This window comes from Peromyscus maniculatus, chromosome 2 (assembly GCF_049852395.1).
Source record: "Peromyscus maniculatus bairdii isolate BWxNUB_F1_BW_parent chromosome 2, HU_Pman_BW_mat_3.1, whole genome shotgun sequence".
NCBI lineage: Eukaryota > Metazoa > Chordata > Mammalia > Rodentia > Cricetidae > Peromyscus > Peromyscus maniculatus.
This window is the reverse complement of record NC_134853.1, coordinates 119160836-119180143: the sequence shown is the minus strand read 5'-3', so window position 1 is coordinate 119180143 and position 19308 is coordinate 119160836. Positions and strand designations below refer to the sequence as shown.

General features: G+C 44.4%; 1 protein-coding gene across 15 annotated transcripts in view; it reads right to left on the bottom strand.

Annotated features, from left to right (window-relative positions):
* The window catches only part of Patj (PATJ crumbs cell polarity complex component), a 330512-nt gene that overhangs the window by 65935 nt on the left and 245269 nt on the right, over nt 1-19308 (bottom strand). For all 15 annotated transcript variants that reach the window (XM_076564536.1, XM_042271444.2, XM_076564541.1 and 12 more), the window contains 3 exons: nt 18426-18500; nt 11709-11826; nt 6602-6735 (listed from right to left, as the gene is read on the bottom strand). In XM_076564536.1, coding sequence (XP_076420651.1) covers nt 6602-6735; nt 11709-11826; nt 18426-18500 — 327 coding nt within the window. The remainder of the gene's footprint in view (nt 1-6601; nt 6736-11708; nt 11827-18425; nt 18501-19308) is intronic.

The window sequence follows — 19308 nt, the reverse complement described above, 5'->3', positions numbered from 1 at the left end:
CTTCCTTCCTTCCTTCCTTCCTTCCTTCCTTCCTTCCTTCCTTCCTTCCTTCCTTCCTTCCTTCCTTCCTTCCTTCCTTCCTTCCTTCCTTCCTTCCTCCGTCCCTCCCTCCCTCCCTTCCTTTCTGTGTGTATAGCAAGAGCATCCAGAAGGGGGCACTAGATCCCCTAGAGGTAGAGTCACAGGTATTTGTAAGCATTCAATGCTGGGAACTGAACTCTAGTTCCCTACAAGAGCAGATAGCTCTCCCAACCACTGAGCCATCTTGCCTGTTCAAGAGAGCCATTTTTTTCTTCAGAGGTAAGGCTGCTAGTGCATTTCCCATGCTCAAGTGGATGGCTCTACACCCATGTAATACAGGAAATACTAGCTGGGCTCAACGAGTTATAAACAAAGAAAAAAAAAAGACATGAAGATGGGAGGGGTCATATTGGGAAGGATCTAGAAAGTCAAAGTGGGGACTGAAGAAAAAATGTGATCAAGATACTCTGTATACATGAAATTGTCAAGAATTAGAAAAACCAGGAAGAAGAGGGTCAGTGAGTGAGGAGCAGGTAAAGGTTCATGTTGCCAAGGGAAACAATCTGAGTTACACCTCTGGGATCTACACAGTGGAGGAGAGAACAGACTTCCAGCAGGTTGTCCTCTGACTTTCACATGTGCACTGTGGTGCATGGATGCCTGCACACATTCACACACACACACACACACACACACACACACACACATACACACACACACACTAAATAAACAAATACATGTGATAGATTTGACATCTGTATTTTACAATTTCTCTTAAGAATTGACCGGCTTCATTTTTAAGGAATGGCACCCAAAATATAAAAGCCAAGTCAGTGCCTTGTCAGTTTTTTTCTTGTAACAAAACTCTGAGGCAGGGCAAGGATACTAGCTTTTATTTATAAATTTTTCTTTGCAAAAGTGATAAAAGACTCTAACTTTCATAAAACAAACAAGCCAAATCCCATAATAACCTGGCTTTATTCCCTAGTTAAACAAGATAAAACAACTCTCGAGACTTCCATGTTAAGCAATCTGTGAGATGTCAAGTACGGGGGTGCAGAGCTTATCTTGAAAATAAGAGCCGTAAGTGTAAACGTGTCTCCTTTGTTCAAAAAGCAAAAAGCTGAGTAGTTACACGTATGCAGAAGTTGAGTGCAGCCTTTCCCAGGAGTTCTCTAGGGACAACACACTCACTGGGCGCTGGCAGGGCACTTGTTGGACCTCAATAATAATGTGATAGCTGCCTGTCACTGAGCCCATCGGGAACACCTGGAACAGTCTCTTATGTTTTACAAGAGGAGGTTCACTCTCAGGACAGCAAGCACTGGATCATTCCCATCCTTTATCCACAAGAAGGTAATCTTAAAGTTTCAAAAAAGGTCAGAACAGCCGCTCTGATCTCTTTCCCAACCTTGCAGTTCTCACTCCAATGATGCAGTTGACAACTCTTGTAGTTGTGCCCCAAAGTGATCAGGGACTCTAACAATAGCGAACACCCATTGCAGACACTCCCCACAGAGCCAACGGGGTCACAAAGCTTTGCACAGTAGGAGCAGCACCCACCAGAGGAACTGAGTGCGGCCGGCAGGCCAGCAGGTTCAGGAGCCTGGGGTAGGGGTGCTGCGGGCCGCAGGAATATCATAAGAACTCAGCTGGTTATGGCAAAGTCACTACTTGGAGGAATCAGGGAATTCCTCCAGAGGAAGCCAAATCCCAAGGAGTTTTTGGTGTTACTTGGCTTGTTATATATCAGCTGTATTCTGTTATGAAAATCATGTGTGCCTTCATAGTTTTCCCAATTGATTTTTCCCTAAGAAGGGCTAACAATGTGGACTGACTAAAGGAGACATCACCCAGGTGGTCACCCAATTTCCGAGGATTAACAGTGATAACAACCCACAGGCGAGTCTCCTGACTTAAGGTAAATTCCACAAGGGGACACCGCCTAGGTCAGGTAGACATTAAGTAATAGCTTTACACAATTTAGCTCAGACCCCTCCTTTCTTACAGCCTTACTAACTTTATAGACCTCTAACTCCTTACCTAACCACTTCTAGGAATATTTAGATAAGCTTCTGCGCTGACAGCTATGCTCAGCCAGAACTCCCAGTTCAAGCCTCCCTGTAATTATCATTATTGGTAGCATCCGGCCAGGTCCATCACCGGATGGAGGAAAGTACCTTATCAGAGATACCTCTGTACTCTCTAAGAACAGACTTAAGCATCCAGGTTACCTGTTTGAGAAGGCCTGGTGGATGTGTCAATTAAGCCTATTCTTATCACCCCTCCATTTGACCCTGGAAGCCTGGCTTTGCACTGCTAAGGAAATACTGCTTGTAAGTGTATATATACCAGAACTCCCAGGGCAGGAGAGGACAGAGAAGAGAGAGGAGAATGGAAGAACTAGATGGGTAAGAACTTGAGAGGAACGAACTGAGATGGGGAAGAACTAGATTGAAGGGCTAGAAGAGAGGACTAGAGGAACGAGATGGAAGATGAGGAAGAGCCAGATGGGGAAGAACAAGATGAGGAAGAGCCAGATGAGAGAGAAGGAGACGGGAGAGGAGCTGATAGGGGAAAGAACTAGATAGATGAGAACCTAGAAGGGGCAGAACTAGACAAAGGAATTAAGATAGAACATAGAAGGGACAGTAGATAAATATAGAGAGAAATCAGGCAAGAAAGGAGCTAGACATGAGAACAGAACTGAAGCTGTGTATAAAGGATGTTATGCCAGAGGAATTAAAGCAAGTGGACTATAGAACTTGGTGTGCTGAGATTCAATTTACAGAAAATAGTCCTCGCCGTCAGTAGTTCTCTCTCCTGAGCCCCTGGGATGTATAATATTGAGGCTGGTCCCTCCAATATTATACAAGATAGGGGCACTGTTTAAAGGGTGTACGGCACTGCATGACTCCTAGATGCCCATGCTAAGATGGCACGGAGGGTCTGGTGGCTAGGATAACTCCCTTCTCCAGATGGCACAGTGGTAGAGCTAGCGCAGAGACGCAAAGAGGGCTTTAAAGCCGGATCATCTGTCCAAACGGCTGTTCCCACTGCCAGGATATGTCTTTGGAGAAATTTCCCAACAATCTCCCTCTGATCTGAAAACTCTACCATTATTACGACTTCTCCCATAGGGTGTTGTGAGGATACATGCAAATTACGTAACAAGAGTGCCTACAGCAGATTTTAGAAGCTTGATTCTGAAAAAAAAAAAAAAATCTATTCATCTAGAAACAAAGTCACATGTCAGGATGGGAAACATACAGAGGTATAAGATGGAGAGAAATAGGGATCTCCGTGTGTGTGTGTGTGTGTGTGTGCGCGCGCGCGCGCGCGCGCGCAGCTCTTGGATGCTGGGCCTCGAACTTGGGTCGACAGGCTTGCACAGCAAGCTCTTTACCGACTGGGTTATCTCTCAAGCCCGGGACCCACTCATACAACAACTGAGGGCACTTGGCAGTCTTAGCTAATGCACATAACCTTAAGGGTAGACTTTTGCCAAAACCTCTGCTACAGTACCCATTCGGTATTCATTTAACGCTTGCACAGTGCCTTACTTGTAACATTCTGAGATTCTTACACCAAGAATCAGCACTGTACTCTGTTCTGCTGCAGCTAGGGTGCAGCCACAGAGTCTACACAGTGGTTGCCGGCAACAGTTATCCAGAAAAGGGCCTGCCAGTGGTCCAAGATAAAGACTTATTCCTTGAGGTGTTTTCCTCGCTAGCATCCCCACATCTGTCAATAAAATAACCTCAAATATTCTGGGGTGCTATATTTTGTTTCTTTAAGAATGTGGGTATGGAACTCTCAATCAGGAGGCAGACATTTTGAGACGTGCCTTCATTGACAGGTCTGGGAGTGGGTAGCACTAGAGTCTTCAGCAGGGTAATCACGCTGCATCTTTTATTTGCAGATTAGATGACATGGAGGATCTGGGTGGTGTTTTATGAGGCAAACGAATACTTCAACAAGGCCAGCAAGAGCAAGGGAAGACAGGAAAAAAGATAGAATTATATATATATATCAATGGAAGGAAATGAATGAATATCCCACCTTTGCCGCACAATGTGCTTTATCTGGCTTCCTGGCTTCCACATTTCATACAACAATTAGTCCATAATAGTTAAATTCTTTTTTCCTACCCTCTAAAGATCGGAAGTATTACAATTTCCCCTTGGTTGATCTCCTACCGTAAGTAGACCACAAACACTAAATGATAATAGAGCTAATGAACAAATGTGTGCACTCTTCGAAGGCAGGGGGATGTCACTCAGTTTTATAACTCAGGTCAAAGCAAAGGGAACAGAGCAAACATATGCAAGCTATCACAGAAGACCATGCTCTCCAGAGGCCAGCCTGGCAGTGGCATCACAGACAGGAACAACAGAGGCAGAAGGCTGTCTCCCAGGACAGGACCAGGTGTGCCTGTAAACCTTCTAGGGGCTCACCCTTGTCATTAGCTCAGCACTTTCAAAGGCTGGTGCAGGTGACTGGCTGCAGACACACAGGGCAGGACATGCGATCCCCCTCTGTGATCTCAGAAGCCATCTGTCCTGGCAGAGGACTGATGAGGTGTCAAGAGACCAGCTCTACAGATGGCCACAATCAGTTGGCTACATAACAAAAAGGACATGGGATTCTGACTGGGAGGGGTGGGCAGGGGAGGTGTGGAGAGGGAGGAGGTCAGATGTGCCCTTCCCTGCACCAAGGCTGAAGTAAGTCCAAACAGCAGAGCTGCTCATACCCAGCTCATCATTTCCTGCGACTTCTTTTCCCAAACTCCCATCTTTGTTTGCAAATTTCCTGCTGCCTGGATAATGGGATCCATGTGTTAGTTTTCATGCTTCAGATGAAAATTTGGGGGAGTATTAAAAAGGGAAAAAGATCTTCATTGTAGGAACAATGTGTTTAAGCACTTTCCACATCTATCTTCTTTTGGGCTGCAAAAATAATGACAGTGCTACATATTTTCTGTGACTCTAACTGGAGGCTTCTGATGAGGCTAGGAAATAAAAGCCGTGTCCCATTTCTCTTTCTAAGTGCTGCTTATCTTTCAAGGACAGTGGGATTTATAGTCTCAAATGGCAGAACTATTAGGAACTTCAAGATGTTCCTGAAGAACTTTTATCTTGGCTTTTCTTGAGGTGTCCAGAGAAGAAGAGCAAGATGTTCTGTAAGGCCTCAGGCTGCGGGGAGAGGAGGCTGGGTGCCCTCAGCCAGAGGCCTGAGCACATGCCAGTGGTAGAGGACAGCACACACATCTGCGTCAGGAATCCTGAGGGTCCCACACAGAGCAGAACTGTATTAATACCAACAGAGGCAAGAGAGCAAGGTCATGATTGCTTAGCTGAGCTGACTCCGTTCTTCTGAGTCTTCTGGGAAATCTAGTTCTATCTTAGGCTAAGTCATAAAAAGAGATCTATCTACAACGAAGAGATCAGATGGTTAAATTAGTTATTTTATGTTTATGTATGTACGCCATGTGTGTGTGCAACGCCTGGATATCGGATCCCATGGAACTAGAGTTAACAGATAGCTGGGAGACACCATGTTGGTACCAGGAGTTGAACCCAGGTCCTCTGGAAAGGCAGCCCATGCTCTTAACCACCAAGCCATCTCTCCAGCCCCCAAAGAGTTAAAATTTCTTATCATGAAACAATTCAGTATAGAACTACTCTAAAATTTAATTTCCCTGTTTTGTTTAAATACAGCTTTATTTATACAAATTAACTTCTTATGGTATTTAAGGTATCTCTTTGGGAAAAGGGGAAAACAGGCCTTTGGGAGGGTACTAATACCCATGCCAGGGCATAGCTTCTCAATACTATTCCAGTGGTTTTTATATGGCAAGGATCACTGTTATAAACCATTTCCTGGTGTTTATAAAATCTCCAAGCTATACTACAACCCAGTGAGTCAAGATTACTAAAATAATATATGAATATGATATTGTTTAATAATATAACTTAGTCATATCACCCAAAAGAAAGGCTGTAAGGAAAGGTCTCTCCTCCCTCAACAACAAGAGCTGGACAGACACAGTACCCATGCTAGACAAAGAGAATGCGGGAGTTTAGAGTAGTATGGAAGCAGAAGCCTGTGTCAGGCAGTTCAGCTGCCTGTGGGGCCTGGGCAATTCCAGCATCCAAGGGACATCACACTTACGTAGGATGACATATGCGGCCATTTCTGACTGTAGAGGCAGAGGGGAAAGTGAGGACATAATGTCCTCAATTGCAAAGTTCTGATCAAACATAAGGAGTTAAAATCCTTTGGTCAATAACATCAGGCTCAGAGCACATTTACTTCTGGGCTGGGTAGTTCACTGGAGAGTTGGCTGAAGGCCAACATGCTCTAGGGCAGGTGGGTAGATGCAGAGGTGAGGCCTGCGACCAGGAGCAGGGGGACCAGGTTTCTGTAACACCTGCAGCTCCTGAGTTCCCTTGTTTCAGGGAATGAGTATTGATATCTTGTTTGTTTCGTCAGGTCTCCAATACAAGTATCCTGGGCCATAATGAGCCTCAGCAACTAACTCTGGGACAGCAGACATAATTTACTTCTAGACACTTACCAAAGGTGTGTCTTTTCCTCCTACGATGCTGAGACCAAGCCCTGAGCGCCCCTTGGAGATTTCGATGATCATTTCCTGTCCAGGGACAATGGGACACGTTGCAGGGTCCACCGAGAGAGGAGCCTGGAAGTTCCCTGGAAAGTGATAAAACACAGTGGTTAGGCAGTAGGAGAAGAAGCTCATCGGCATCCACGGGAGCACGCGGGTGTGTGCTTGTCACTGCATTCCCTGTGCTCGAGGCACTATGGAGGGAAAGGCTGGGTCACTGCTCTCCTCATCCACAGGATGAAACACGGCACCGCTATGGCACTTTCTGAGATGAAAACATCAACTCCTCAAATTTGTCAACTTACCAACTTTAGGTATGCTTAATTAAAAAGAAACAAAAACCCTCAAAACACACCATGAAAATCAGCACGGAAAAACTTCAGATGACTAAATATTTAGGTACACAAAAGCATATATTGCGGTGAGTATAAAAGCTATTATGACATTAGACCATGAGTTTAGAAGAATGTTTGCCTCAGGAGGTCCCAGGTTCAATCTCCCATATGGCAAAATGAAAAACAAAACAAAAAATAAGAAGAAACTGTGCCTAAATACTTTCAGAGTACATTAATTAAGATGTACAAGGGATTTAACTAACAAAGTATATGATTGAAGATAAAAATTACTTAAAGTTTATCTCTAATATCACAGGCTGAGCATCCCTAATCCAGATATCTGAAGTTTTTTGATCATTGACATGACACCACAAATGGAAAATTCAACACATGACTTCATGTGATAGGAGAAACTCAAAATATAGACACATCCAAACAGCCTTCAGGCTGTATATAGAATGTGTATATAAAACATAAATGGATTCTGTATTCAGATTTGGATCCTATTCCCAATCTATCTCTTTATGTATATGAAAATGTTCCAAAATCTGAAATATCTCTAGTTCCAAGTATTTTGGTCAAGATTATTCAACCCATATGAACACAGGTAAACATGCACATACATATGTATGCACACATTTGTAGTATAATAAAAATATGAAAAAATTACTTTCCGAGGCCATAAATAAAACTGTTGGTAAAGGAGTTATAATATTGCATAAAGGTTTACTCATTTAGTTAAGAGACTTATTGTATTGTGCGTGTCTGCATATGGGTATGTGCACATGAGTGCAGTGCCAGAAGAGGCTGGAAGCATTGGATTCCCTGGAACTGGAGTTACAGATGGTTGTGAGCGGCCACATGGGTACTAGGAACGAACCAATCCTCTGTCCTCTGGAAGAAGAGTAAGTGCTCTTTACTGCTGAGCCACCTTTCTAGTCCCTAAAGGTCATTTTTTTTTTTTTTAATTATTGTTTAAGAGTGTATTTCTAAAACAGAAAAGAGCTTCTAGGCCAAGAAAGATGCTTAAAACACCCATTATCTATTTCCTAACGTGTATTTTGCATATAACTAACCCAACTGTAGTGAATGAAGAACTAAATTTTCCACTATCAGGTGCTCTGATCTGAGATCACGTCTATAGAGGTCTCTGCAGACAGCTTTGCAATAACCAAGTCTGATCACCACAAGGGTCGAGGGAGCTCCACAGGGGTTGACGACAGTAGTAGCGCCACCTACTGGTCAGTAGTTTCTAATGCATAGAAACTAGAAGACCAGGCTTCAAAGGTGTGCTAGACCTCTGCCTATGTGATAGCAGGTATTGGCAGGCTACTGTCCATAACAAGAGGGTTCATATAATTTCAAAATGAAAAAAAAAAAAAGAGAAAAATCATATTTTAAGACAGGTAAAATTTATATGAAATCAAAATTTCAGTGCCCATAAACCAGTACTGAAACATAGACCCACTAATCTTAGTTATGTTGCTGTACCACACAGGTAGAAGTGAAAAGCTGCGGCAGGCTGTGTGGCCTGTGAGCTCAAATATTGGCTATACAGTTCTTTACAGAAAAGTCTGGTTCTGGCTGTGCGTGGCGGCACACTACTGTTATCTCGGTACTCATGAGACTTAGGAAGAAGGGCCACCTTGACAAGGCCAGCCTGGGTTACAAAAGCAAGACAGTCCCCCTCCCTGCACTCTGCTCCAGAGAGGGGAGGGGGTGTAAGGAGGAGGAGAAAGAGGAGGAGGAGGAGGAGGAGGAGGAGGAGGAGGAGGAGGAGGAGGAGGATTTCTAGCACAAAACAAAGGAAGCTGGCAAAGGAAGGGGACCTGTAGGAGTTCTCTAATCAATAATTACGATTTGATAACATAGGGCAGCTGAGGTCAAAAGTATAGGAGTAGATCCAGGCACCTAAGCAGCAGGTTCCTGCGTAGCCAAACTGGCTCGCTGTTGATGAGTAAATGCAGTTAAGCGTTACTCAGCAGGTCAGAAGAGTGACAGAGCAGTGGGGGCGAGGTGCCTGCCTCCAGCCTGGCCTGCTCCAGGACTCACCCAGCTGCCCCTGCCTTACACAGGGGCCTTGCTGATCTAATGACCTCCTAGCAAAGATGGAGCAATCCAGGGATACAGCCCCAGAAATAACAAAAAGGACAACTTCAGAACGAGAACATTACGTTTTTCTATGTCTTTTCTCTCTCTCTCTCTCTCTCTCTCTCTCTCTCTCTCTCTCTCTCTCTCTCTCTCTCCCTCTCTCTCTCTCTCCCTCTCTTTCTCTTTCTTCAGTCTATATATTTCATGCTGTTTCCCATTAATCTACCATAAACATGGCACACAATGCCAGTAAAGAGAGAGAACAGGAAGATACTAGAGATGGCATTCCCCTCCCCCCACCTCCTTGTCCTAGGTCACTTTTTGGTTGTTTTATAAGATTTATTTTTAGTTTTTAGAGACAGGGTCCCTCTACATAGCCCTGGATATCCTGGAACTCACTATGTAGCCAAGGCTGGCTTCAAATTCACATAGATCCACCTGCCTCTGCCTACCAGTGCTAGGATTAAAGGCGTGTGCCACTGTACCTGAAAAGATTTATTTTTATTTTATGGGAATGAGTTATTTGCTTGTGTGTATGCCAGTGTACCACATGGGTGCAAGGCACCCACAGAGGTCAGAAGACAGCACCAGATCCCCTGGAACTGGGTTACAGGTGGTTATGAACTGCCCTGTGTGAATGCTAGAAAACAAAACCCAGTCCCCCGCCAGAGCTGCAAATGCACTTTCTTAACGGCCATCTTTCCAGTCAATCTTCGCATTTGCTTCTCTCACAGAACTCAACTCAAAGCCATGCTCAGATCAAGTATTCAACAAACATTTTTTAAGTGGATGAAAGATGAATATAGTTTCTGTATCTTTAAACACAGGGCCATAGATTGCTATTACCTGGTATGAATGCATGATGTACATTAGCCAGCCCCTCCTGATCTGTATCTGTAGTAGGTAGCTGTTCCAACTTTGACCTGGAAGTACTACCCCCAGTGAGGTTTCAGGTAACTGTCATGCCTACCTATGATCTGCCCCTGAGGTGGGGCCAAGATGGGAGCCCTTAAAACCTGAGATCCGGATGTGCGGTTCTCTTGGTTCCTGGTGATCCTGGATGCTGGATGGTAGACTGAGCAGAGTTCTCCAGAGAACCTAGCTGGACTGCACCTCACCTCATCTGGATCCTGTAACTAACCACTTTACTAGCTGGAAGTTACCCCCCAAATAAACCTCTTTTTTAATTACCTGGAATTGCCTTAATAAGTGCCCCAAAATGTATCTATGGCCAAGTATACAAGTTTGGGCATTTTAGGCCACACTGTCTGCCAGAGCTGCCTAATTCTATCACAGAACATCAGAATAGCCAAGCAGCCACAGACACTATGTAAGCGATACTCAATGATATGTTAAGGAACATTGGAGTATGAATTTCATGTAGTTTTCATAAAACTGGCTTTCAGTCTTTAAATATAAAACCCTCTCTAGTTCCTGGATGAAGTCAAAACAGGTGGTGGGCTACATTTAACCTGTGGGTCACAGTTTGTTTGCTGATAATATTCAAGTACCTTAATATAAAACCAAATAATACCTGCTTGGTAAACTTCTTACAGAGTAACATTTAAAAGACTGCTAGTCAGCACAGGGTTATAAATTCGTCATTGGTGAGCCTATTTTGTTTGTTCGATATTTTGAGACAAGGTCTAGGTCTGTCTATGTAGCTCTGGCTGGCCTGGAACTCACTATGCAGATCAGACTGGCCTCCAATTCACAGAGATCTGCCTACCTGAGTACTGGGATTTTATTTATTTGTGACCATTCATATGTGTGGGGGCAAGAGCATGTGAGTGCATGTGCTCATGGAGACCGGAAGAAAAGTGTCAGATCTCTCAGAGCTCAAGTGACAGGTGGTTGTGAGCTGCCTGCCTGCTGTGGGTGCCGGGACTCAAACTCTAGTCTTCCAGAAGAGTAGCAAGCTCTCAACCTCAGAGCCACCTCTCCAGCAGCGGCATCCCCACTGCTTTTTACTGACAAATACTGCATAAACGCAAGGTGGAAATACTGATCACTTGCTTTGAAGTTCGACTTTGAACTCTCACTCTTCATCATAATTTAAGCTACAACATGAATTCCATCCTTGCCCCCCTTCCCTCTCCTCTTTCTTTCTGAGGTGAGATTTCCTAGAGTCTTGGGCTAGCCTTGAATTCACTATGTAGTTGAGGAGGACCTAAAATCCCCGGTCCTCCTACCTCCATTTCTCAAACGCTGGGATTACAGGCACCACCATGCCTGGCTCTGAATACCAGCTTCTTTACTGAAATCCTCAATGGCTTATATCAATATACATAGTGTTAAAACTGCCTTCGTTATGGTTTTGGAGACATTATCTATGACTTAACCTCAGTCTTTGGGAGAGATTGGCAGGCAGCCTGTGGGCTTCAGTTTCATCAAATGCCTCTTGGGAGGGCCTCTTCTCCTCTGTGTTTATATTCAGTAACTATTGGGCAGTGCAGATGGTGAAGAACTGAGGACACAGTGCAGGAAGTGAGGTGATCAAGCTCCACACTACAGAAGTAGAGGAGGGACCCAGAGCCCCGTGTCCCGCCTCCTGTCTCATTCTTTCCTCAGAGCATCACGACATTTTTCTTCTCCAAAGGTTCACAGGCAGTTTTGGTTAGACAGAGTCGTACCGGAGTCTGTGAGGTCTCCATCTTCTGACTGACACGACGGACTTGGTGCTGGGGATACCTCTTGTGAGTTGACGGGGGCTTGTGCTGAATATGTCTGCTGTTTCATCTGGCAGGCAGCCTACAAAAGGAAGGGAAATTACATGGACGTCAAGGAGGAGAGAAGCAAGAAGAGCTCTGTAAAATGGCTGTGTTACTGTCATCAGAACAATGGTTAGCTTCAAATACGCGTTCTGAGACAACAGGATGCTCAGAGAGGTGGCAAGGGGAAGCCAGGTTGAGTTTTGTATTGTCTCCTGTTTAACTTTGCTCCTAAGATACTTGGATAGAGGCTTGGTCAAAAAGGGGAGCAGGATATAAGTGGAACAGTAACGTTCAGTTTTGTGCTTTTGCTGACAAATGAAGGACCCCATGCCTTCTCAAGAGTCACATAAAAAGTGGAGGTAGTGACGTGATTTGCCTGCTGGATCCCAGTAATGCCAGGCTGTCTCTGGACTCTAGAAATATCTGCTCCAGAACCATAACACTCCAAGATTCTGTCTGTGGAAGGCTGTTCCTCTGACCAAGGTGCCATGCAGTATGCAAGAACCACTGAGCATTTGTATTGTGCTTTTGAGTTTTCAAGATACTATTAGCTGTATGGATACCTCAATCACAAGAACATTCCTCAGTATCAGATACTATCATCACACAGCTAATTAGAGGAAGAGATCGGCTGGTCACCAGTTCTTGGAATAGCTTATGGAATAGTTGTTAGGCCATGGTTCTAGGGCTGTTCATTTGATTCTTTTTATAAGAAAATATTTTCATTTTTACTTATTATTATTAGTGCAATGTCTACAGATCAGTGGAGAACTTTCTGGAGTCAGTTATCAGCTCCCACCCAAATGAGGCAGGGTCTCTCTTGTTTTTGTGTTTGTATTTCAGGCCAGCTGATCTGCCAGTCTCTAGACAACTGTCCTGTCTCTGTCTCCCATCTTGCTGTAGGTACTAGATACTGCACTTGGCTTTTTTAACGTGGGTTCTGGGAACAGCACTCAGGTGGACAAGCTTGCTAGGCAAGGCTTTCACTGCTGAACAACCTCAGTAGCCCTCTATCATCATCTTTAATACGACCGGATCCTTACTTGAAAAGCCTTTTCCTGTCACACATTTGCTAACAAGAATAAAGTGTGTATGGAGGGGTGATTACTAAAAACTGAGAAGTAGCACAGTGGCTCATGGCTACTTAACTCAGGGCTGTAAAAAATGCATAGTCATGCTGGGCAGTGGTGGCCCACGCCTTTAATCCCAGCACTCAGGAGGCAGAGGCAGGTGGATCTCTGTGAGTTCGAGGCCAGCCTGGTCTACAGAGTGAGTTCCAGGACAGGCACCAAAGCTACACAGAGAAACCCTGTCTTGAAAAACCAAAACAAACAAACAAACAAAAATGGAAAAAATTCATAGTCATATAGAGTCATGCTTATCAGTGTCTTCACAACATCAACGAACACAAAAAATTACAAGAGTAGGGGAGTTGGCAGCCACTAATGAGTTTCGTGACTGCAGATGGTACTTGGCTTCCTCATCCGGGCATTGCTAGTGGGTTGTGAGGTGCACCCTGTGAGGTGGTTGTAAAGGTGGAAGAGGAATTCATTCCAGCAAGGCCTGCCCTCCCCCCACCCTGAACAGGTTGTACATGACTGGCAAGCTCTGGGTCAGAAACTGTAGAAACACAACATCCATTTCCATCGGAGCCAGCAGTTCCGGCTCTGCCGTGGTGCCGCCCACCTCCATGGACCATTCTCTTCTGCAGTCACAGGAAAAGCACCATCACCTTCCGGAGGTGACGTGCACATTCTTCAGCAGGGAAGAGAATGGGCAGGTGAAGTTTAAAACTCCACCAAACCACAGAGATGCCTGCTGCACTCCCTGAACCGGTGAGTGTCCAGTGTCGGAGCATCAGCAGTACTGGCATCGGAATGCATGCAGCAGTAGGTTTTGAATTGTAAATACTTTTGATTGAATTGAATGCAATTACTTTAAAAAATATTTTATTATTTTGTGTGCATGGGCATTTTGTCTGTATGTATTCTGTGTACCATGTTTATGCAGTGCCTGTGGAGGCCAGAAGAAATCCCCTGGAACTGGGGTTACAGATGATTGTGAGCCCCCAGGTGGGCACTGCAGATCAAACCCAGGTCCTCTCTGGAAGAGCAGCTAGTGCTCTTAACCCCTAAATCATCTCTCCAGCCCAGACTTTAGTATTTCCAAAGTTCTCTTTTTGTGGTGCAAGAGATGACACCCAGGGCCTCAGACATGCTAGTTAAGTATTCTACTACCAAGTCACATCCCCAGGACTACATATATTTGTTTTTATTTAGGTGTTTAGAATATAATTTTAGAGAATTTTCAAAGGCATTTTATTTGGAAATGTTTGAAATATCAAATTCTTTGGTGATTTTTTTTTCTGCGGGGGTGGGTATGTTTCAAGAGAGGGTTTCTTTGGTTAGCCCTGGCTGTCCTGATACTAGTTCAGTAGACCAGGCTGATCTTGAACTCAGAGATCCACCTGCCTCTGCTTCCCAAGTGCTGGGATTAAAGTCATGTGCCACCACACCCAGCTATTGTAAACTTTCTATATACTCTTGTTATCTACAGTTCCTGAATAATGGAAACTTTAGTGACATAAAAATATAAACTGGAGCTAGAGAGATGAGGTTGCAGTTAAGAGTCTGTACTGCTCTTGCAGAGGATATGAGTTTGCTTTCCAGCCAGCACCTATACCAAGTGGCTCAAAAAACACCTGTAACTCCAGCCCCAGGGGACCAGACACACTCTTCTGGTTTCTGTAGGCATCAGCATCTGAGTGTTTTATGTCAATTTGACACAAACTAGAGTCATATGAGAGAAGAATCTCAACTGAGGAAATGCATCTATAAGATCAGCAGGAGGCAAGCCTGTGAGAAGGGAGGGCCCAGCCCACTGTGGGTGGTGCCAAACCTGGGCAGATGGTCCTGGGTCCAGGCTGAGCAAGTTGTAAGGAGCAAGCCAGTAAGCAGTACTCCTGCACGGCCTCTGCATCAGTTTCTGCCTCCAGATTCATGACCTGCTTGAGTTCCTGCCCTGACTGTGTTTGATGAACTGTGATGTATAAGTGTAAGTAAACTGATCCACCCCCCACCCAAGTTTAGGCATAGTGTTTCATCACAGCAATAGAAACTAAGACAGAGACTGGTACTAGGGTTGTAAGGTATTACTATGACAGACTGGGCTCTATGTTTTAGGTAGAAGAACTTTGGAACTTTGGGCTGGAAATGACAAAGCTTGGATAAGTGTTCTGTGGGAGCTTGGAAGATAAGAGTGTTGAGAGAAAGGCAAATGACGGAGGCCTGGTTGGTGAAGTTCAGAGGTAAGTTTGTTGTTTTGAATTACGAATGCATGGTTTCTGGTCAGCTGGAGCCGAAGAATCAGCTGTGATTGACAAGAGACCTATACCACCAAAGTGAAACCTTTGCTTTACTTGGATAATTGATACCAGAGCAGAAAAACAGGTGGTGATTAAGAAGAGACCAGCATCATCGAGGTGAAATCTCCTGGGAAGTGTTTCCTCAGGGTCAACACACAGAAGCTCTGTTCCAGAGGGGACTGAGGTTGTATCTCATGCTGGCAGCTTAACTTCATCATGTCTAAGAGTCACCCAGGTGGTATTGGTTTGAAGTCATGAAGGGGTCATGGAAAGCAATTGAGGCTTGGCAATGTGGAATGTCAGGATAGGCCATTGTTGAAGGTGCAGCCTCCGTACAGTTGAGGCCCCAGAATTAAAGGAGTTATTCTGAGAAGTTGAAGAAGCTTGTTACTATGAATAGAGCCCAGGAAGGGCTGTTGGTGAAAGTGCAGCCCGGTTGCAGCAGGAAGCCCCAGCATTTTGGAGATGCCAGTACCATGAGATGACCACCAAGAAGAGCAGCAGCTGAAGAGTGGAGCCAGCCTAAGCCTAGAAGACAAGTTGGGTGTGCTATGGTTGGCTGTACAAATCCTCTGGAGGAACCCAGGAGATTGGGAGTGAATTCTAGACACTGGATTACTGAGTTATTTACTGAGTTTGTGCACAGGGCATGAAGTCCTCCTGCTTACAGATAGTACTAGAGAAACCAGGAATGCTACACATGCAGGCTTTTCTCTCCAAAGGAAGGGATTTACACCTGTCTTCCACCCAGAAGGCTGGGAGTGATGTTGTTAATAGCCTGGTGATCTTTGCTGTTCTGTAGAATCCCCCAGACTCCATAGAATCCATTCTTATGAAAGAAGTTCCAAGTACTTTGCAAAGGAGTTTACTATTGTGCTTACTACATCCCCTTCCTGCTAGGTCCTGACCCTGAGCACTGCTTCTCAGTCAACAGAGCCCATCCTTACGAAAGGGCTCACAGGGCTTTGCAAAGGAGTTTCCATGTGGTCATGCCCTGAGCTCTGTTGTGATAACCATCATGAGGAACTCTTCCCCAGAGCTGTACTGGGCTTTAATATGTCAGAAATAAACGGCTTGAGGTCAGACTCTGGACGTTTGGACTAGCCCAGCTAACTAAGTCATGCTGAACTGGATTTCCTCCTTGCCTTGGCAGATCATTCCTCTGTCAGCTGTAGCATCTGCAGGGACCCCCACAAAGTTGGGATTATGCTTTGGGTCTTCTCTCTTCAAGTAAAAAAGTATTTATTTATTTATTTATTTACTTATTTATTTTATAAGAGCCCACAGCTGAGAGACTTTAAACGTTTTTGTTTTTGTTGTTTCTTTGTGTAGTTTTGGTGCCTGTCCTGGATCTCACTCTGTAAACCAGGCTGGACTCGAACTCACAGAGATCCGCCGGGCTCTCCTCCCGAGTGCTGGGATTAAAGGCATGCACCATCACTACCCAGCTGAGACTTTAAACTTTTAAAGAGATTTCGGAGTTGTATAGAGACTAGATTTTTAGGGAAACATTGGATTTTAAAAGCGACTGTATATTTAAGAGAGACAATTTTTTTTTTTTTTTTTTTTTTTTTTTTTTTTTTTTTTTTATTTTCGAGACAGGGTTTCTCTGTGTAGTTTTGGTGCCTTTCCTGGAGCTCACTTGGTAGCCCAGGCTGGCCTCGAACTCACAGAGATCCGCCTGGCTCTGCCTCCCGAGTGCTGGGATTAAAGGCGTGCGCCACCACCGCCCGGCTAAGAGAGACAATTTTTACAGTGTTTGAATTTGTAAGGACTGTGGGACTTTTAAAGTTACTTGTGTTTTATATTGCAAAATTAATATTAACATTTCTTGGGAACAAATGAGAAAGGAAATGTTCTAGTTAAAAGTGTGATGTGTTTATGTATCAAGCTGACTAGGGGTCAATTGGCTGTTTTTTTTTTTTTGTTGTTGTTGTTAATGTCAACTTGACAAAAGCTAGAGTCATCTGAGAGGAGAGAAACTCAACTGAGAAACTCCATAAGACCTAGCTGTAGGAAAGCCTAGAGGGCACTTTGTTAACTAGTAATTGATGGGAGAGGGTACAACTCACTGTGAGTGGGGCAGCCCTGGGCAGGTGGTCCTGGGCTCTATAAGAAGCAGGCTGAGCAAGCTATGATGAGTAAGCCAGGAAGCAGCACTCCTCCATGGCCTCTGGGTCAGATCCTAACTCCAGGTTCCTGCCCTGCTTGCCTTTAACGATGAACTGTGATAGAGAAGTACGAGCAAGATAAACCCTTTCCTCCCCACTTGCTTTTGGTCACAGTGTTCCATCACAGCATTACTAATCCTAACTAGGACATGTACACATACTCATGTACAGACACTCACAAGTACACATAGTTAAAAATAAAAACAATTCTTAAAGTATAAACTAGTACATAGAAATGAAAACCAGGATTAAAAAGCAAGGAAAAAATTAATAGCAACAAACATTTGATAGACACATGTTGATAGCTTGCTGGGTGTGGGGCTGAAGCCAGACATCCCAGAACTTGAAAGGCAGAGGCAGGAGTTCACAGTCAGCCTTGACTATTGGAATTTTAGGCAAACCTGGGCTACATAAGTCTCTGTCTCCCTCCTCTCCGCAAAAAATCCAACCAACCAACCAACCAGCCAACCAGTTCATAAGCTTTAGGGCCTGGCACATACAAGATGTTTAACTCTGCCACTCAGTGATGTCCCCAGACCTCTAGCTTTTAAAGAAAAATGAAATTAAAAATGTAAGGAACACTGAAGTTATTGTATCTTTATCAAACTACAAATTCTTCCATTTGAAAATTTTATTCATGGCATTGTGTTAAGATAGGGCAGTCATAAAATTTAACTGAAAAAAGATGTTTTTAAAAATGTTTGTGTGCGAGCACACTGTGTGTGTGTGAATGCTTGCTGTTGACTGAGTGTGGAGGTCAGAGGACCACTTTTGGAGTCCACTTTCTCTTTCTGCCATGTGAATCTCAGTGCTTGAACTCGGATCACCGGGTTTGGCACCAAGCCCCTTTACCTGCTGGGCCATCTTGTTGGCCCAAGGCAGTCTTTGAAACACCTGGTTCGGCTACCAGAACAAAATGGCGAAGAAGGGACACTTCTGCATACCTGAGTGTGATCAGTGGCACGACTGTGCATTGACACCAGGATTTAAGACACCTTAACCAGTAGGAAAGGAGTTGACATTACAATCATCTCCTTTTCTTGTGGCGTACAGTTCACACGACACACTACCCCAACAGAGTAAATCCCAAACATGAATTACCACACTGTCAGGCGACTCCAACGCCCTCTGCTGCTCTGCCACCTTGCTGTGATCAACCACCTCAGACAGGTCTTCCTGAAATGTAAAAATACAATCAATTAGCAACATTACAGGTCTCAACTGCACCTTCCACCTCTGGCAGGCACCTGGGCTTTGGTCTATCTCAAAAATGACCCCAAACAGCACATATTTTCTCCATCCCCTACCTGGATGAACCTGCATAAGTGAGTTCAGGCTAGTCCTATCAGATATTCTTTGATGGTCTTCTCTATTACACTAGCTTTCCTAGATCTGTGTTTATGCTGAATATGAAATCACTCCCAGGGTTCAATTCCGGATATTAGAATCCCCTACCCCACCTTTAAGATGCTTATCTAGAGGTAAGTGCACACCTGATAGAGACATTGTGAGAAAGAAAGCTAAGTTAGTCTTCAGACTGACACACAGACATGTCAACTGAAATGTTGGCCAGAGTGTGCATGTCTGTATCCACATGTTTCACTCTTTGTGTAGGTGAATTTAAAGCTAAAGCATCACTTGATGGTTTAGGTTAAGGCATGAGCTCCTGCAATGTGGCTTGGACCAGGCAGGGACCACAAGGAGACCAAAGAGATGTTGATTTGGGTGTGTTTGCGCTGGCACTCAGGGGTGCTGTGCAGCATCGGGGAGCAGGAAATGAGAACAGGGTGGCTTGTGCCACAGAGGGTTAGGAGTTTGTGATCCTAGCTCTTTGACTCAAGTAATTCTGAGTCTGTACTTGACTCTTCCAGCCTTAATTCCCTGAATAATTTATAAACGTGTGTGTGTGTGTGTGTGTGTGTGTGTGTGTGTGTGTGTGTGTGTGTTAGGTCTCAAACCTGGGGTAAACAGAAAACCCTATTAA